This window comes from Trichomycterus rosablanca, chromosome 17, assembly GCF_030014385.1.
Source record: "Trichomycterus rosablanca isolate fTriRos1 chromosome 17, fTriRos1.hap1, whole genome shotgun sequence".
In the NCBI taxonomy this organism is placed as follows: domain Eukaryota; kingdom Metazoa; phylum Chordata; class Actinopteri; order Siluriformes; family Trichomycteridae; genus Trichomycterus; species Trichomycterus rosablanca.
Genome location: NC_086004.1, coordinates 29,574,815 through 29,592,786, shown reverse-complemented (window position 1 = coordinate 29,592,786; position 17,972 = coordinate 29,574,815). Strand labels below are relative to the sequence as shown.

The 17,972-nt window shown below is 40.8% G+C and overlaps 2 protein-coding genes across 2 annotated transcripts in view; one reads left to right on the top strand and one right to left on the bottom strand.

Moving 5' to 3' along the window:
- Window positions 1–8,090, top strand: part of LOC134331203 (mucin-2-like) — a 36,819-nt gene extending 28,729 nt beyond the window's left edge. The window contains exons 29-38 of the mRNA XM_063012512.1: window positions 108–358; window positions 850–1,018; window positions 1,883–1,987; window positions 2,073–2,119; window positions 4,716–4,841; window positions 5,428–5,523; window positions 5,625–5,753; window positions 6,741–6,780; window positions 6,862–6,982; window positions 7,713–8,090. Of these exons, the coding sequence (XP_062868582.1) occupies window positions 108–358; window positions 850–1,018; window positions 1,883–1,987; window positions 2,073–2,119; window positions 4,716–4,841; window positions 5,428–5,523; window positions 5,625–5,753; window positions 6,741–6,780; window positions 6,862–6,982; window positions 7,713–7,905 (1,277 nt within the window). The 3' untranslated portion in view covers window positions 7,906–8,090. The remainder of the gene's footprint in view (window positions 1–107; window positions 359–849; window positions 1,019–1,882; window positions 1,988–2,072; window positions 2,120–4,715; window positions 4,842–5,427; window positions 5,524–5,624; window positions 5,754–6,740; window positions 6,781–6,861; window positions 6,983–7,712) is intronic.
- Window positions 8,091–10,642: 2,552 nt separating this feature from the next.
- The window catches only part of LOC134331233 (toll-interacting protein-like), a 7,400-nt gene continuing 70 nt past the window's right edge, over window positions 10,643–17,972 (bottom strand). The window contains exons 2-6 of the mRNA XM_063012550.1: window positions 17,343–17,492; window positions 12,472–12,654; window positions 12,040–12,192; window positions 11,820–11,910; window positions 10,643–11,228 (exon numbers count right to left, since the gene is read on the bottom strand). Of these exons, the coding sequence (XP_062868620.1) occupies window positions 11,008–11,228; window positions 11,820–11,910; window positions 12,040–12,192; window positions 12,472–12,654; window positions 17,343–17,492 (798 nt within the window). The 3' untranslated portion in view covers window positions 10,643–11,007. The remainder of the gene's footprint in view (window positions 11,229–11,819; window positions 11,911–12,039; window positions 12,193–12,471; window positions 12,655–17,342; window positions 17,493–17,972) is intronic.

The following is a 17,972-nucleotide window of genomic DNA, read 5'->3' as shown; positions in this document are numbered from 1 at the left end:
TATTTTCTGGTGGACCCTGTGACCATGAGCAGGATAAAGCATTCTATAAAAATTAAATGTCAAAAATTTATTATATTTTCGGAATCTTTATTTGCTTTGTTTTGTAGGTGAAATCATTTATAATGAAACCGATTCTTCTGGATGGTGCTTTACTGCGTTCTGCAATGCCAAATGTGCTGTAGAGAAGTCGTCTTACTTCTGCATGACAACACCGTCACCACTCACCACCACAGTATACAGTACCACAGTGCTTGGTAGTACTCCGGTTACAACTCCATTTGTGCCCTCTGTGACTACTCTTGCACCACAGTCAACGACCGCAGTGTCATACTGCGGTAGCCTTAACCCACCAAGAAAGGTACCTTGACAATATCGCAAACGTTTGCACATACGTTCTTGCACATGAATGGAATTGATTTGGGTCAGGAAATGAGGGTCAGGGTCATTAAGCAGGAATACATCATGGACAGTCCATCACAGGGCACTTAATGACACCTAGGGGCAATTCGGTATAGCCAGTCCTTCTGGCACATCTTTGAAGGGTGGGAACTAAAATACCTGTAGGAATCAGACATAGAATGTAAGTGAGGATCATAGTACCTACTGCGGCACCATGCTAATTAACTCTAGCCCTGACCTCCGCCCCACTCAGCTTTAGAATGATCTGAAACATCAGCTGAGGCTTTCTTGACCAACATCAGTGCCTAGCCATACAAATACAAACTCCTTAGACTGGATGTCCATCTTTCCTATGCATATCATGGGCCGGAAATCAGATAATAAGCAGGGTGTCTTTCAACCTGTACGTGTAGTTTACGTCCTTTAACTTTAGTGTTTGTATTTTTTCAGCCGAATGAGACGTGGCAGGTTGGCTGTCATACTTGCAAGTGTGATGCTGAAAGCTCGAGCATCAAGTGTGAGCCGGTGGTGTGTCCGACGCAGGAAACCCCCGTCTGTGACCAACCTGGTGAAGAGCTCTCTAATGTAACGGTTGGCTGCTGTACCAGCTACGAGTGCAGTGAGTAATTTTTTCAGTACACAAGCTTTTAAGTGTAAATATTCAGTAAAACTGTCGTGTAATACACTGTAAAAGTGTACTATTAGGCCTAATTATCAAATCTGTTTCAAATCTGTCCTGCATTCTGATTTTAGAGGCCTGTTCAAGTTCAGTGTAACAGAAAAGGTTTTCCAATTTGCATGCGTACATTAATTTTAGACAGTTATGTTAAATTAAGCATTAGACTCGGTGCAAGGGCCACTTCTGCAATCATTTAGATCAGGGGTGTCAAACTCCTTTTCACCGAGGGTCAGCATGTCAGCATTATGGTGGCCCTCAAAGGGTCGTTAGTAGCTTATCCTGCTGCGTTTGCGGTCTGCCTTTTAATTCTTGGAGGCTAAATCTAACATACCTAGCTCTGTGTTTGGTGTCGCAATGCCAGATTTATATTGCACTCCTTTACCATAACACACAAGACGTTCCGGTTTTTCTTCTTGAAGCACAAACTTGTATTTAAATTTCCTCCGTCTGCATCAGTTTGTCTCTTCTTTGACATTTTGGGATTATTTGTAGACAATTCTCAACTTCCCTTGTTTGAAACCCGCCACAGTTAAACGCTGATGTGGAAACACCGCCATCTAGTGGCGGGATGCGGTCACTTCATGGGTCACAAAATCTACATGCATTGTGGAAGATGTAGTTTATGTAGGATTTTACAGTGTATTTTAGTACAATCATACGTCTTTTAAACACTCACGGGTCAAGTCAGATTTAAGAAGTTATAAAATGTGATCATTTTGTATAATTAATGCATTTTAAAGGAAACACTGTCTATTTAAACTACTGTATATTTAACAGCAGTATTTGTGTTTTTTTTTATTACAGCTTGTAATGTACACAACTGTCCTACACCCATGATGAAGTGCTCTCTGGGATTTATACCCGAGGTACAAACACCAGCAGGAGGCTGCTGTCCTGAATACACATGCAGTGAGTATTAAAAATGTATAAATAAATTAAAGACAGTAATGCAAATATATCATAAACATAAATGATTAATTAAAACCTTTTTTAGAGCCCATGAAGGTCTGTGCGGACAACATGACAGGACAAGTGTATCAGGTATGATTCAAACAAACATAATTACACTTTCAGATTCATCAGTTCTAAGACTTTACAATTAAAGGGTGTCTAAACGTGCCACAGTTACTTTTTTGGATTGAATTACCTGTATATGCAGATAACTGCACATTTCCATTTGCAGAAAACTGATATTCATCTAAAATAGTTTGCTGATTGTCATTTGGTCTGGTTTTATATGTAGAAGGTGCAACTACTAGAAGGATCTTAAGCATAATTGTGAATGATGCGTCGCTTTATCCCTCAACCCACACAACTGTTTTACATCTTTATATATATATATATATATATATATATATATATATATATATATATATATACAGTGTATCACAAAAGTGAGTACACCCCTCACATTTCTGCAAATATTTCATTATATCTTTTCATGGGACAACACTATAGACATGAAACTTGGATATAACTTAGAGTAGTCAGTGTACAGCTTGTATAGCAGTGTAGATTTACTGTCTTCTGAAAATAACTCAACACACAGTCATTAATGTCTAAATAGCTGGCAACATAAGTGAGTACACCCCACAGTGAACATGTCCAAATTGTGCCCAAATGTGTCGTTGTCCCTCCCTGGTGTCATGTGTCAAGGTCCCAGGTGTAAATGGGGAGCAGGGCTGTTAAATTTGGTGTTTTGGGTACAATTCTCTCATACTGGCCACTGGATATTCAACATGGCACCTCATGGCAAAGAACTCTCTGAGGATGTGAGAAATAGAATTGTTGCTCTCCACAAAGATGGCCTGGGCTATAAGAAGATTGCTAACACCCTGAAACTGAGCTACAGCATGGTGCCCAAGGTCATACAGCGGTTTTCCAGGACAGGTTCCACTCGGAACAGGCTTCGCCAGGGTCGACCAAAGAAGTTGAGTCCACGTGTTCGGCGTCATATCCAGAGGTTGGCTTTAAAAAATAGACACATGAGTGCTGCCAGCATTGCTACAGAGGTTGAAGACGTGGGAGGTCAGCCTGTCAGTGCTCAGACCATACGCCGCACACTGCATCAACTCGGTCTGCATGGTCGTCATCCCAGAAGGAAGCTGACGTACAAGAAAGCCCGCAAACAGTTTGCTGAAGACAAGCAGTCCAAGAACATGGATTACTGGAATGCCCTGTGGTCTGACGAGACCAAGATAAACTTGTTTGCCTCAGATGGTGTCCAGCATGTGTGGCGGCGCCCTGGTGAGAAGTACCAAGACAACTGTATCTTGCCTACAGTCAAGCATGGTGGTGGTAGCATCATGGTCTTGGGCTGCATGAGTGTTGCTGGCACTGGGGAGCTGCAGTTCATTGAGGGAAACATGAATTCCAACATGTACTGTGACATTCTGAAACAGAGCATGATCCCCTCCCTTCCAAAACTGGGCCTCATGGCAGTTTTCAAACAGGATAACGACCCCAAACACAACCTCCAAGATGACAACTGCCTTGCTGAGGAAGCTGAAGGTAAAGGTGATGGACTAAACCCAATTGAGCACCTGTGGCGCATCCTCAAGTGGAAGGTGGAGGAGTTCAAGGTGTCTAACATCCACCAGCTCCGTGATGTCATCATGGAGGAGTGGAAGAGGATTCCAGTAGCAACCTGTGCAGCTCTGGTGAATTCCATGCCCAGGAGGGTTAAGGCAGTGATGGATAATAATGGTGGTCACACAAAATATTGACACTTTGGGCACAATTTGGACATGTTCACTGTGGGGTGTACTCACTTATGTTGCCAGCCATTTAGACATTAATGGCTGTGTGTTGAGTTATTTTCAGAAGACAGTAAATCTACACTGCTATACAAGTTGTACACTGACTACTCTAACTTATATCCAAGTTTTATTTCTATAGTGTTGTCCCATGAAAAGATATAATAAAATATTTGCAGAAATGTGAGGGGTGTACTCACTTTTGTGATACACTGTATATATATATATATGTATAGTTAAAGTTATTTAGCACAGTGCATATATAGTTATAGTTACAATTGTATAGTTATTATTTACACATCTTTTATTATTATTACATTATTATAATATATTCCTAACTAATATGTATTGTTATTATTACTGTTATTATTATAATATATTCCTAACTAATCTTTATTATTATTATTACTGTTATTATATCAATATATACCCATTTTTATTCATATGCTTATTGTTATTATTGCTATTATGTATATCGATATAATTACATGTATGCAAATAGCTATAGTTATAACTATATATTCATTTTTATGTTCATTTTCATATTAATCATAGACATGTGTTTACTGATATTCTCTGTTTTTCTTGCACAATGCTACTATCTAAATTTGGCATGCACTGGAACCAGTCTGAATCAGGCCTATCCATTAAAGATTCTGACTGAAAATCTCCTGCATAAATTCCCACAGACAGAATCCAAAACCTTATGGGAAGCTTTCCCAGAGCAGAGGGAGGGGTCTCTGACGGTTTTGTAATAAGAATTTGTAGTGTCAGATACTTTTAGCAACCTGGTGTATTTTATTTATTAAAAGCTGTAAACAGTTATATTTTTTGGATGTGAGTACTAATTAATCCTCATCCTTATTTTTCTGCTCTCACAGCCCGGCGCCCCCATGCCCAGCGAGGATAAATGTGAGAAATGCGTTTGTGGCTCAGAAATGGATCCTGCAACCAGCCTGATGACTCCAGAGTGCACACCAATCATCTGCAATACCAAATGTGAAGAGGTAACGTTTTAAACCTGGAAAAATATGGAACACCACTATGAGGATTTAGTGTCTGATATTATTCATTTATTCAATGTCTGTCAGGGTCACGGTGGGTCTGATTCATTGAGCAAAGACACACACACACACACACACACTCATATTCAGGGCGATTTATTAGCTCCACTTGGCTTGATTGCATGTCTTGGAAACCGGAGCACTTGGCCACACCCGTGAGGTGACAGCGCTACCCTCTGTGCCACCTCCTAATATCATATATAACCACATTTATGGCATTCAGACGCCTTGATATAAAGCGACTTACAGCTCTACTGTCACAGTACTGGATAAAAAGCATCCGCTAGATGCTGGAAATGTAAAGAAATTGAGGCCTTGCTCAGGGGTCCAACGGTGGGACCAGTGACCATCTGATTCCCTAACCGCCGAGCTATCACTGCCCTGTCAAATGTAAACATATGAACACAATATAATATAAAAAAGTATAAAGAATAAATTCATTTTCCAGGATTCTGAATGTAAATTTTGACAAAAGTACCTAAAGAGTCCATAAAAATAACCATTCCTGTGTGTGCTTTTTTTTTTTAAGGGTTATGAGTACGAGCCGATCCCCGGTGAGTGCTGCGGTCAGTGCGTCAGGGTGAGCTGTGTGGTCATGGTCAATAACGTCACCCACATCGTTTTGGTGAGTAACTCGTGCTTTTCGATCTGATAAACCTCGTCTGACGCATGTTTTATATTGTCTGGAAGAATAACTGGAATAATTGACCTGATGTTTGTCTTCAGATGAATGAAACCTACTCACCACCCGGCGATAAGTGTGTGAAGTACACGTGCGAGGAGGTGAACGGCGAGCCCATAGCGAAGGAGACCAAGAAGACGTGTCCCGTATTCAACCCGGAGAACTGCGTCCCTGTGAGTAAAAAACGCTTATGAGAGAGAATCAATGATTTAAAGTCACGTCACATTGTTTTACTGTGCTTTATAGGTTTCTTTTTTGAAGTTAATGCGTAAAGCTCCTTTACAGATACAGAATACATGGGAGGGGGGTTAAGAAAAAGATGATTTTAAGTAGAATCTCGAGTAGAATGAGAGTAGAAATAGTTCAACAATATAAATCAAGTCCATTCATAATTCTTTATTTTGTTTTTATCCACTGCTTTATCCTGGTCAGGGATTGTGACTCTGACCAGGATAAAGCCATAAATCTGGTCTGCGTAGCTGCTTTTCCTTAGTCAACCCTCACAACCAACCCTTTCTTAGTCAACCCTTAGAGTGCATTGACACGTGCGCCTCATCTCCTACTAGGACATCAGCCAATTTGTCAGTTGTGCAGATGCCCTACTGGCTAATAGCACCACTGAGATTTGAGCCCTGGATCCATGGATCTCAGTCAAGTCAAGTCAATTTTATTTGTATAGCGCTTTTTACAATGGACATTGTCTCAAAGCAACTTTACAGAATCCAGGACCAACAGACCAAAAACCTCCTGTTGAGCAGCTGAGGGCAACAGTGGCAAGGAAATACTCCTTTGAAATTACAGGAACAAACCTTGAGAGGAACCAAGGCAGTATTCAGCGGCCAGTCGAGCACCCAGAAGTCATTAGCAGTATTTGTCCTAATATACTGTATAAGCCAATGATTGGCTAATGTCCGAGCATTCGGCGGTGCACTTGTCAGTGCACTTTCAGTGCCAGTCCCAAGCACAGATCAGGAAGGGCGTTAAATCTGTACCCAATCAGGTATTCAGACTAGGTCTGCTGTGGTGACTGATAAAAACTGATAACGACCTCTCACTGATTTGTAAACAGTGGTTCTGCTAATAAATCCTATTTTGGTGTGTGTGTGTGTGTGTGTGTGTTCTCTAAATCCGATGGTATAAACGGTTGTTTCTCTGCACAGGGAACCGAGACGACCGACTCTGACGGCTGCTGCATGAGCTGTAAGTGAATCCCGCAGGTCTTTTGTATTTGCTGTGTAACTCGTTTCATGAAAGACTGACCCCCTTGATTCTTCCTCTCAGGTACACCAAAGAGCGACTGTTCCATGAGCACCAACACGACCAAGCTGGTACACAAAGGCTGCGTGAGCGTGACCGAGGTGGAGGTCAATTCCTGCTCCGGACGCTGCGGTACTTCATCCATGTAAGTGTACAGTTCATGGCAGTTGTAGCCTAGCGGTTAAGATACTGGAGTAGTAATCGACCGTCATTGTTGGACTCTTGAGCAAGGCCCTTGACCTTCAGTTGCTCAACAGACAATGTACTGTCACAGTTCTGTAAGTCGCTTTGGATAAAAACTAAATGGCGAAAAGAAAAACCAACAGGGGATTGATGATGGTGCTGGCAACCCTAAAATCTAACTGGTCACGATAACAATTCGAAGAAGGGCGACCAAGGTGTCCGATCAGTTTGACATTCGAAGCTAAAATGCATTTTCGCCCTAACTTTGGATATATCCAATTCCACTGTTCATTTATCAAAAACTAGTGCACAGTTTCAGTCATGGGGGGCACGGTGGCTCCTCACAGCAAGAAGGTCCCAGGTCCTTTCTGTGCGGAGTTTGCATGTTCTCCCCGTGTCTGTGTGGGTTTCCTCCGGGAGCTCCGGTTTCCTCCCACAGTCCAAAAACAGGCAGTCAGGTTAATTGGAAACACTGAATTGCCCTATAGGTGAATGTGTGTCTGCCCTGCGATGGACTGGCGCACCGTCCAGGGTGTAACTGTGTGCCTTGCGCCCATTGAAATGCTGGGATAGGCTCTAGCACCCCCTCTGCGACCCTGATTGGATTAGCGGTTAAGGCAGTGAGTGAGTGATTTTCAGTCATGCGATTTGTTTTGCTCCTTCTCACCACCTCCTCCGTCTTCTGCCACCAGGTACTCCGCCGAGGCCAACATGATAACGCACGAGTGCTCCTGTTGTCAGGAAGGAAAGACCAGTAAGAAGGAAGTGAACATGATTTGCCCCGACGGATCCACGAGCGCGTTCACGTACATCTACATCGAATCCTGCAGCTGCCAGGTGATGGAATGTCCAGATAAGTCCGAGAGACGCAGGAGGAGACGGTGAACCCTGGACCCTCGTACCAGAACGCCACTGAGAGCACGAGGACGGACCGACACACAGCGAGACCTAACGAGACGTTTTTAAACCCCAGATTTTTCTGTTAGCGTGTTTAGAGTTTTTTTTCTTTTCTTCTTTCTGATGCTGCAATAATAACCAAATAAACCACAGAGGAACTTTCAGATATATTATTCATGTTGTTTATTATTATGAGAATGTTTTAAATTCTTGATGAGAAGATTTAGAGTTGTTTTAAGAGTTCAACAGAGAGTCTTTTTCATTTATGTCTTTTTAGCTCTGAAATTAAACTACATTTAAAAAAAATGCAAAGATTGTGTGTATTTTTATCAGAATTACACTGATCAGCCATAACATTAAAACCACCTCCTTGTTTCTACCCTCACTGTCCATTTTATCAGCTCCACTTACCATATAGAAGCACTTTGTAGTTCTACAATTACTGACTGTAGTCCATCTGTTTCTCTGCATGCTTTGTTAGCTCCTTTCACCCTGTTCTTCAATGGTCAGGACCCCCACAGGACTCATTCTCAGCACTGCAGTGACACTGACATGGTGGTGGTGTGTTAGTGTGTGTTGTGCTGGTATGAGTGAGTTTTTAAACACCGTGTCCACTCACTGTCCACTCTATTAGACACTCCTACCTAGTTGGTCCACCTGCTCATCTATTGCTGCTGTTTGAGTTGGTCATCTTCTAGACCTTCATCAGTGGTTACAGGACGCTGCCCACAAGGCGCTGTTGTCTGGATATTTTTGGTTGGTGGACGATTCTCAGTCCAGCATTGACAGTGAGGTGTTTAAAAACTCCAGCAGCGCTGCTGTGTCTGATTCACTCATACCAGCACAACACACACTAACACACCAGCACCATGTCAGTGTCACTGCAGTGCTGAGAATCATCCACCACCTAAATAATACCTGCTCTGTGGTGGTCCTGTGGGGGTCCTGACCATTGAAGAACAGGGTGAAACGGGGATAAAAAAGTATGTAGAGAAACTGATGGACTACAGTCAGTAATTGTAGAACTACAAAGTGCTTCTATATGGTAAGTGGAGCAAAATAAAATAATAAAACGTTTATAACGTGTGTGTACAGTTTAAACTTAAAATGTAAAGCTCACATTTAAAAGGGACATGAATGTAATAGTGAGGGGGGCACAGCGGTCTGTTGGTGCTATCAACCCACAAGTGGCCGTGCCTGGGCAGGTCAAGGTGGACAAGGTCTCATCGCCTCTGTACAATTGTGTGGCACCACAGTGTAGATGTTAGTGGCGCTCTGTAATCACAAGCTGCGCAAGTGTGAAATATAATAAAATACATCAACTCGCCGCTCAGGTGGCGCAGCAGTGAAATACGCTAGAACACCCAGAGCTGGAATTTCAAATCCATTGTATCGAATCTCAGCTCTGCCATCCGGCTGGGCAGCTATATGAACGTTTGGCTGTTGTTCATCCAGGGAGGAAGCCAGATAGAGACCTCAAAACTAATGCAATTACAACTCTGCTGCTGGCTCTCTGTACACACAGCTGATCTGCATATCAACCACCTCGTGCAGGTGCAAAGATGCAGTCGGCTACTGCACATGTTTCGGGGTCAGCACCAGCAGAGAGGAAGCATAACGCAATTGTGTAAAAATTGGATGCAAGAAAAAAAATGCAAGAAAATGCATTAAAAAAATAATAATACATCAACTCGATGTGATTACTTTTAAATCTTTTATTCAGAATACAAGATTAAACAATTAGCACCAAAGCTTCATTCGGTTCATTGTACAAGATCAAGGATTCACAAACACACAATTATGTGCACACAGATAAATACAGTATCAGCTAAACAAAACTAAACAAAACAAAACAAAAAAGAAATACAGTATCAACTAAACAAAACTAAACAAAACAAAACAAAAAAGAAATACAGTATCAACTAAACAAAACTAAACAAAACTAAACAAAAAAGAAATACAGTATCAACTAAACAAAACTAAACAAAAATACAGGATTTATGAAGCTTAACATGACCAACACAGAGCCATTTCAGGGAGGGGGGGGGGGGGGGGGGGGGGCGAGGGGTTGTAAAGCAAGAATCAGTCACTGTTAGCATGTTGCTTTAAACCTCAAACATCCTGATAAAAACATGAAAGACTCTGAATTAGAATCAGAGTTTAAAATGAAAATAAAACCTCTGCTACACAAACACGCGCTTCAAAGAAAAAACCTTTGGCATTGCGCACAGCGTTAGCAAAGCGAGAGCAGAGCGATCCTGGTTCTGATGCGTGTCTGATACTTCTAAATCAGATCGAGTTCGTTTAGACTTTTGATTGAACTGTGAATAGAAATGGGCCAGGATTTCTAATCTGTACGCTAATCCAGAGCCGTCGGGTCACGTATGACAGCAGGATTGAATTACATGCTTCGACGCCGGATGATTTTCCGGACTCGACCTTCCTAATGATCCGGGCTTGGGACCGGCACCGACAGTGCACCGACGTGTGTCCCGGACGACTAGGCTTACTTTACGCCATGCTACATGAGCCCAGACTGGGATTCAAACCCCTAAGATCACCACGTTCCTCTAAAATGCTCAACATTAGAAATGAAAACAGTGGTTATGACGTGTTGCAGAACAGCGTGTGCGTTCACACTCGTGTTAAAGTGTGTGTGTGTGTTTAACAAGCGCTACACGACTTCATCACGCTGACGTTCCGCATACAGAAGCGCCGATTTACATTTCTGGAAATAGAACTTTATTATTCATCTGATTATATACAATCCATTAAATATATTTCTATGCTTTTATAGATTGAGCTGAATTTATACAGACGCGTGGTCGAGACACGGGAATGCGCCTTTACAGACGAGCTCGTCCAGAGCGAACCAAATAAAACTACAAATACAAAAAATACTGAACATGAATTAGAATCAATAATAATGTACAGAACATGAGTCTCTCAGTTTCAGTGAAATTATTTCAACGATCCGACTCAGTTCAGCGACGGTGAGACTTTCAACATGATGGACATATTTCAGGAAAACTGATGAAAGTGCTACACGTGAGGACTTGGCATGTACCCGAGCGAGCGCCGCGGGCGGGTTTAAACCTCCTCGGCCATCTGCAGCAGCCAGTTGATGGCGGCGTCCTTGTTCCCGTGCTGCGCCTCCATCACGCTTCGGATCACCTCCTTCTCCACGTCGGGAAACATGTCGCCCAGGGCCCTCAGGTCCTGCTCGCTGTACAACGGCTGCTGGGGGGCGCTGCTGGGCATTCCCATGGGCATCACGCCCTGGTTGTAGACGCTTGGTACAGCGGGCACTCCTAAAATAAAAACAAATACATGAATGATTAAAAATACAGTTTTAATTTTAAAGCTGCAGTGTGGAACTAAAACCTGATTCTGTGAAGCTTGTATTATATAGCAGCTTTAACTTATATATTTAAATAAAATGAAGATGTTTTATGCTGACTAAATACACAAATCACACAAACAAAACAAGTTTTTGGAATGAGTTAATCAATCAAATAAATAATAAATAAACAAAATAATTAATTTTTCATTAATTTACTATTTTTTTATTTTGATCAAGAAGAAATACTGTGATTACTTTTATATTAATTCTGTTTTTCTATTCAAAGCTGGGACAGCTCACTGCGAGAAGGTCCTGGGTTTGAATCCCAGGACCGTACTGTGTGAAGTTTGCATGTTCTCCCCATCTTTGTGCGGGTTTTCTCCCACAATTGAGGTGAATCAGACTTGAACTAATGAATAAACAAATAAATTGAAATAAATATTTAAAGCGACGTGTGAATCTCATGCTGATGAAATGTTGAGCTGTTTCTACCCAAATCACTTCATCTGTAAGCTATGCTAAACACCACAGAGCAGAATAAACACAGAGCTGTAAATACCTGGGATGGGAACACAGCCGACGCCCTGCTGGTTAACTGTGGGCATTAGGACTACGGGCTTGGATGGCATCACCATTCCTGCTGCCAGGGACTGCACATCATGGAAAAGAAACAAAGAATGAATGTTAGAACAAAGAACAACATCTTTACATTTTGTATAGATTATATAGGACTATATTGGAGGAATAATTGTGTGTGTGTGTGTGTGTGTGAAACTTACAGAATAGGACATGACTAGGTTGATCATGCCCTCTTTATCATCGCCCTTTTTGCCACTCAGGGTGAACCACTCATCCACCACTAGACCCTTCTTTAGATTCTCTGGAATCGTGACATGAGTCCAGGCGATGCAGTTGTCCATTGAAAACGCCCTCTACAATACAAGACATCATAAACGTCACTCAGGGAAGAAAAGTACTCAAAAATGTTCTGATCCTGTACCGATTATGTTTCTTAAAAATGAAATAAAGGCACTTTTTGATACCCAGATCTGCTGAAATGCCTAAATGTTTTTCCTAAACATGCTTGCAGTAACACATTTCCACCAGAGAGGTCGCCAATTCCCACGTCTCAAAAGTTTACTAAAGTGCTGCGGCTTAAGTGCCTCGAATTATGGACATACAGATAAATCCCGGCATGTCATGTATCTAACCTCATTATAGATCTCCAGGTAGAAGGAGTCCACATTAGGGGGCAGTGGGCACTGGATCACTTTGTTCCAGCGTGGGTTTTTGGCTCCGTTGTGCGCCGTGGGCGTCTCGTAGACCGCATAGCCCAGCCGGATCCTGCAGTACGGGTCCATCCGTGTCATGCCGTAGTTTTTAGCCAGTTTACCCTAAAAAAAGAAGGAGGGAATACACGTACTCGTTTTATTTCTGAGAAATCTATGAACTGATAATCCTGGTAAACGAATTAGGGATTAATCACGCCCACACTCTGTCAGTCGCAATGATGTAGTAAATAAGTCAAGGTGTAAATAAAACTCCCAGATGAGACACATGGCATTAGTCACGATAGACTCATGGTTTATTTTTATTTATTTATTTTGCTTTTAAAATGGGTGGATTTTCTTCAGACTCAGGTAAACAGATCAAATAATCAGATTTTATTTTCTGTATTCTTGTCTGTATATACAGTGTATCACAAAAGTGAGTACACCCCTCACATTTCTGCAAATATTTAAGTATATCTTTTCATGGGACAACACTGACAAAATGACACTTTGACACAATGAAAAGTAGTCTGTGTGCAGCTTATATAACAGTGTAAATTTATTCTTCCCTCAAAATAACTCAATATACAGCCATTTATGTCTAAACCACCGGCAACAAAAGTGAGTACACCCCTTAGTGAAAGTTCCTGAAGTGTCAATATTTTGGGTGGCCACCATTATTTCCCAGAACTGCCTTAACTCTCCTGGGCATGGAGTTTACCAGAGCTTCACAGGTTGCCACTGGAATGCTTTTCCACTCCTCCATGACGACATCACGGAGCTGGCGGATATTCGAGACTTTGCGCTCCTCCACCTTCCGCTTGAGGATGCCCCAAAGATGTTCTATTGGATTTAGGTCTGGAGACATGCTTGGCCAGTCCATCACCTTTACCCTCAGCCTCTTCAATAAAGCAGTGGTCGTCTTAGAGGTGTGTTTGGGGTCATTATCATGCTGGAACACTGCCCTGCGACCCAGTTTCCGGAGGAAGGGGATCATGCTCTGCTTCAGTATTTCACAGTACATATTGGAGTTCATGTGTCCCTCAATGAAATGTAACTCCCCAACACCTGCTGCACTCATGCAGCCCCAGACCATGGCATTCCCACCACCATGCTTGACTGTAGGCATGACACACTTATCTTTGTACTCCTCCCCTGATTGCCGCCACACATGCTTGAGACCATCTGAACCAAACAAATTAATCTTGGTCTCATCAGACCATAGGACATGGTTCCAGTAATCCATGTCCTTTGTTGACATGTCTTCAGCAAACTGTTTGCGGGCTTTCTTGTGTAGAGACTTCAGAAGAGGCTTCCTTCTGCGGTGACAGCCATGCAGACCAATTTGATGTAGTGTGCGGCGTATGGTCTGAGCACTGACAGGCTGACCCCCCACCTTTTTAATCTCTGCAGCAATGCTGACAGCACTCCTGCGCCTATCTTTCAAAGACAGCAGTTGGATGTGACGCTGAGCACGTGCACTCAGCTTCTTTGGACGACCAACGCGAGGTCTGTTCTGAGTGGACCCTGCTCTTTAAAACGCTGGATGATCTTGGCCACTGTGCTGCAGCTCAGTTTCAGGGTGTTGGCAATCTTCTTGTAGCCTTGGCCATCTTCATGTAGCGCAACAATTCGTCTTTTAAGATCCTCAGAGAGTTCTTTGCCATGAGGTGCCATGTTGGAACTTTCAGTGACCAGTATGAGAGAGTGTGAGAGCTGTACTACTAAATTGAACACACCTGCTCCCTATGCACACCTGAGACCTAGTAACACTAACGAGTCACATGACATTTTGGAGGGAAAATGACAAGCAGTGCTCAATTTGGACATTTAGGGGTGTAGTCTCTTAGGGGTGTACTCACTTTTGTTGCTGGTGGTTTAGACATTAATGGCTGTATATTGAGTTATTTTGAGGGAAGAATAAATTTACACTGTTATATAAGCTGCACACAGACTACTTTTCATTGTGTCAAAGTGTCATTTTGTCAGTGTTGTCCCATGAAAAGATATACTTAAATATCTGCAGAAATGTGAGGGGTGTACTCACTTTTGTGATACACTGTATGTCTAGATTTGCTTTTTTACTCTTATTTTCTATAAACTACTTCAGCGATTTGAGCTATTTGTTGTTTTTAATTAGAGACTAGACCATTTAAGGACTTTTCTTCACAAAAATCACTGACACAACCCCATAAAACTAAAATATACTATTTATTTATTTAATGCTTTACGATGTGCTCACACAATGGTTTTATTAGGAAATTGAGGATTGTATTTAATTTGGCTTGGTTTAAATTGTTTAAACTAAAATACACCAAGCAGGGATGATCACTGAAACGTGTATGCAAGACAAGTACTGTATTTGACCTGTATTAGATAATCCTGCATGTAATTGCCTGGGGCCCTGGGCATTTCAGGGACCCCATAAGTTCAATGCCTAACTAAAACAGCCTCGTCATTTCTCTTCAGCATTCCAGTGCACATGATTGTAAATAATGACTGAAAACGAGTCTGAAAGGTGAATTCGTGAATGCACCACCACAGACTATGATTCTTTTTTTAATTACAGTCGATCCAACAATGACCGACACCCAACAGGATAATAATTTATAATAATGTGGCGCCGGCGAGCAGGAAGGCGAGCGTCGGGACCTCGAGTGAGCTGCCCTTGGCAGATCTCTCAGTGGTTTAGGACGTACACTCATTCATGCACACATACATCCATACAACAGACAAACATATAAGCTACCTATCCAGCTCTCACCGCAGCCACCCAGTCTCCCACACTGGGATACACGCTGACGGTAAGCCTGGATACCACGGCTCCTCCCACTGACGCTACATAATAATAATTCAATATCTGATGCAGAACATTGTGCATTTTCAATGCGCCAAAGAAAGCAAAAGCGTTTGAGACGGTATTGTTTTTAACTCAACACCATCAGTAACAGTGAATGCGTGACTCAGACGTCGTACGTTCCCGTAAACCCATGAACAAAGACGAATAAAAACATTCCTGTTACTGAAGATTCTAAAGGTCATCAGATAAAAACACCTGAACATTAGGTCACGTTTAACACTGGCGAGGACAAAGGAACAGGATGAAGATGTTTACATTGTGTCAAACCTGCCAACCGGGGCTCAAACAACCAAACAACACTGACTGAGGAATTTCCTGCCAATGAAACTCTTCACACGGCTGAAAGAGCGCACATGTTCAGCCCCTCAGACAGGTAGAGCCAAATTTTTCAAATATTTACCTGAAAGCATCACTTCTAACACTTCTAACAGTTCCCTTAATTACAGTGGAATTAGCCTGAAGTGGGTCAGACACTACACAAGCACACACACAGACACACACTACTCAAACAGACACTACACAAACACTATACAGACACTACACAAACACAGACACTACACAAGCACTACTCAAACAGACACTACACAAACACTATACAGACACTACACAAACACAGACACTACACAAGCACTACTCAAACAGACACTACACAAACACTCACACAAATACTACACAAACACTATACAGACACTACACAAACCCTCACACTGACACTACACGGACACTCACACAGACACTGACAGACGCTGCAGCACCAGCCTCTTCTCAAACCAGTTATACTCAACCAAATCATAACAAATCAAAAGTACATTAGCTACTGGAGAACTCGAACCCAAACACAGAGTAACATGCAGTGGCCATCAAGGCCAGACGCTATAAGGAATCCTGGCTCCCCACAGAACAGAAAGCGTGAACGCAGACACTGAGCTGCACCTCTTAACTGAGTATCCAAAATACACTCACATACCCGTAATCTACTATAAAATGCTTTAGAACCTTCATCCTCAATTCCTACATCCTAAACTACACACACACTGCCATGATAAACCTACACAGAGACAGTGTTCACTCATTATACACACCTGTTTTGGCATTTTTGTATATTTGCTTTTTATAGCTACTTTAAATATTTTCTTTTATATATTTAAATTTGCATTAAAATATTTCCTTTTTTATATTTATATTTGCATTAAAATATTTCTGTTTATATATTTAAATTTGCATTAAAATATTTCTGTTTATATATTTAAATTTGCATTAAAATATTTCCTTTTATATATTTAAATTTGCATTAAAATATTTTTTTTTACATATTTAAATTTGCATTAAAATATTTCCTTTTTTATATTTATATTTGTATTAAAATATTTTCTTTTTTATATTTAAATTTGCATTAAAATATTTCCTTTTATATATTTAAATTTGCATTAAAATATTTTTTTTTACATATTTAAATTTGCATTAAAATATTTCCTTTTTTATATTTATATTTGTATTAAAATATTTTCTTTTTTATATTTAAATTTGCATTAAAATATTTCTGTTTATATATTTAAATTTGCATTAAAATAATTTCTTTTACATATTTCAATTTGCATTAAAATATTTCCTTTTTTATATTTATATTTGTATTAAAATATTTTCTTTTTTATATTTAAATTTGCATTAAAATATTTCCTTTTATATATTTAAATTTGCATTAAAATATTTTGTTTTTTATATTTAAATTTGCATTAAAATACTTCCGTTTATATATTTAAATTTGCTTTCAAATATTTCCTTTTATTTAATTATATTGGCTTTAAAATATTTCCTCTTATATATTTATAAAAATGTGTCATTTAATGCTCTGGCAGTTTTGTACTTACTAAAACAGTCATGCTAGAATAATATTGAATAAAATAGAATTGAGTTGAATAGAATAGAATTGTGTCCTGTGAGCAGGTCTCACCTGAACCACGGTGATGCTGATCCGGCCGGGGGAGTTCATGTTCCCGTCGAACTGCATCTCCTGCGCCTTTTGAGCATCAATCTGCACCTGCTGCTGCTGCACAGTCGGGGTGATCCGAAGGAAGTCCTTCGGCAGTTCCCCGACGTACACCTGAACACAGAGACGCAGAGAGAAGAACAATTAGATTAACAATCGGGTAACCGGGCGGGAACGTTCACATTCAGTATGGGGAGAGGATGAACACACAGGATTAACAGCGAGATCATATAGAATTACACCTCGGAACATAAGGATGAGCCGCCATTCACATAACAACAAACCACAAACACGGGAGGGGAACGAAAAAGCTTAAATTAACCCACATACAGCTCGGCTCATGAATATACATGAATTACTGAATATAAATACACAAATATATAAAACACAAACTATAAAACTGTCCTGTGTGATCAGATTATTTACAATTAAACTCCCCAAACGTAACTCTACTCAATGATGAAATTATTACTGCTTCATCTCTGATGAAATAATAATAATAATAATAATAATAATAATAATAATAATAATTTCGAACATCCATTCGTATCCGTATCCAAAATCCCAACACCTGAATCTCCCTCTCAGGTAAGT